General features: G+C 36.7%; 1 protein-coding gene across 1 annotated transcript; it reads left to right on the forward strand.

The window, feature by feature from the left end:
- Nucleotides 1-258: 258 nt before the first annotated feature.
- LOC112465193 (UPF0329 protein ECU05_1680/ECU11_0050-like) lies at nt 259-786 on the forward strand. The gene has a single exon (XM_025032625.1). It carries the CDS (start codon nt 259-261, stop codon nt 784-786), a length of 528 nt encoding a protein of 175 aa, XP_024888393.1.
- The last annotated feature ends 1,505 nt before the right edge of the window (nt 787-2,291 follow it).

Raw genomic sequence — 2,291 nt, forward strand, 5'->3', positions numbered from 1 at the left:
GGGATCGATAGAGACAAGTGAGCAGGAAAGGAAGGCTCGTGGTGGCAGTACGGCGGAAGAGTAGTGTGAAGGAGCTGACGATAGGAGAAGTTTAGAGGAGATACGTTGAGAGAGAATTGCTGCGGAAAGAGAGGAGGTAAAGGTCGAAGTGAAGGAGGCAAGCTGTAGTAGGAAAGAAGGAGATAGAGGGGCGCGAGAGGTAAGCGGAGTAGGGATAAAATTAGAGAAAAGTTTGTTATTTGTTGCGGATAATCCAGGATGGAATACGAGGGGAGAGCGATAGCGGAGGCGGTGGAAAAGATAGTGGAGGAGAAATTGAGGAAGATAGCGAAGGAGAAGAAAGAGGTTGGTAAAAGGAAGGAGGAGAGGTTAGAGGAGCTAAAGGAGAAAGTAAAGAAGATGTTGAAGGAGAAGAAAGAGGCAGGCAAAAGGAAGGAGAAGAGGAGGGAGGAGCTTGAGGAGAAAGTAAGAAGATTGGAGAGAAAGGTAGAAAGATTGGAGCTAAATGCAGGCAAAAGAAAGAGAAAGGACGAGGGGGAGAGTGAGACGGGGAAGAGAAAATGGTGGGCGGGGACAAGTGAAGGGAACGAGGACGAGCAAAGAAAAAGGAACGTAATTTTAAGGGTGGAGAAGGAAAAATGGGGAGGTAAGAGGTCGAACTGGGAGAAGGTAAAGGAGCTGTTCGCAGAAGGGCTTAAGGTGAGGGTGACGGTGAGGGAGGTGATTGTGGTGGGACAGAGGGAAATTTGGCTAACCATACTGGTGAAGTTGGGAGACGAAGAGTAAAAGTGGCAGGTGCTGGAAGCGAGAAGTAGGGCGGGGAATAAAGTAGGGGTGAAAATACACGAGGACAAGTCGGTGGAAAGGAGAGATAGGGAGAGAGAAGAGAGAGAAGAGAAAATAGAGGAGAGGTTACGTAGGAGTACAGGGAGATCGGAGGATGAGGAGATATCGAAGGAGATGGAGGATAAGCTGCTCGTCGAAGATAAGTCCAAAGAGGAGAAGGAGGAAGGAGGAAAGAGGGCCTGGGCTAAATAAGAGGAGGAGGAAGGGAGGGAAGTGAAGTCTGAGGGCGGAGACAAAGCGGAAGCGGAGAAGGAAAAAGAGGAAGAAGGCCACGGAGAGACGAAGCGTAGGAAGAGGAAGAGGAAAACGACCACAGGAAGCGGAAGCGGACGTGTAAGAAGAGGAGGTGGACTTCGGAGATTTGATCTATGTCTATGTTTATGTTTGGAAGTTAGAGTGAATGTTATGTAAATGTACGAGGTTTAGGAACGTTCCTCGTGATAAAAGAAAAACGCCTTGTAAACCCTAAGGGGATAGACAATAAATAATACAATACTATATATATATATATATATATATATATATATGCATATTTATTTATTTATAAAATAATCAAAATATAAAATATAATTCCTTTTTAACACTTTCTAAATATCTATTTCTTAGTCATAGAAGGTTACATCAAGACAAACTTTGCTACAATTTATAACAATAAATTAAACAAATCAATCGGTTGTGGGTCTCTGACGGATGGGGAGTATAAATTAGAGACTCACATAATAAACTTTAACGAAGAAATTTATCGTGACCTTAATTTAAGAAAAGGTAATAAAATGAAAATAACTGGTACAATACAAACTACAGGTAAAATATTTTTAATTATTATTGATAAAATTTATTTTATTTTAAAATTCAGTTTATATGATAAAAGCAACTTATTCTTATTTATAAATGACATTTTTTTCAAATATAATAAAATCAGTCATTATTTTATATTAAATAAATATTTATTACAATATTTAATTAAAATTGAATAAATAAATTTATTGTAAAAATTTTATAAAATTTTATTAAAATATAGGTAATATATTTAAAAAAATTAAAATTAAAAAATATTTTAACAGTATATACATTGTTTATACATATTTGTACATTTTCTTCTATTATTTATATAGAGTTGCATTATACAGAGTTTATTTATATGTAATTGCCAAATACGTACTACTTGAGCTATTTAAGCAATTTTTTATTATATGTCGCATTTGATACTGTTTTAAATACAAATCAAAGTTGAAAATTGTAACTTAATATTTTAGGTACTTATTACATGTTTAACCTTTTAGTAATAACAAATTAAATTTGTTATAAGATTTTTTGTAACATATTTTGCAAAGTGCATGATTTAGGAAACTGGTCACCTAAAGCCACGGTCTTACATACAGGTGTAGAAACTCAGGCCCCAATTTCGGTAGTGGGGACTGACTCACTTAATAAAGCAAATCTGT

This window comes from Temnothorax curvispinosus, unplaced genomic scaffold, assembly GCF_003070985.1.
Source record: "Temnothorax curvispinosus isolate PA1 unplaced genomic scaffold, ASM307098v1 QBEX01015006.1, whole genome shotgun sequence".
NCBI lineage: Eukaryota > Metazoa > Arthropoda > Insecta > Hymenoptera > Formicidae > Temnothorax > Temnothorax curvispinosus.

Coding starts and splice junctions, on each gene's coding strand:
- LOC112465193 (XM_025032625.1), top strand. CDS start 259: ATGGAATACGAGGGGAGAGCGATAGCGGAGGCGGTGGAAAAGATAGTG.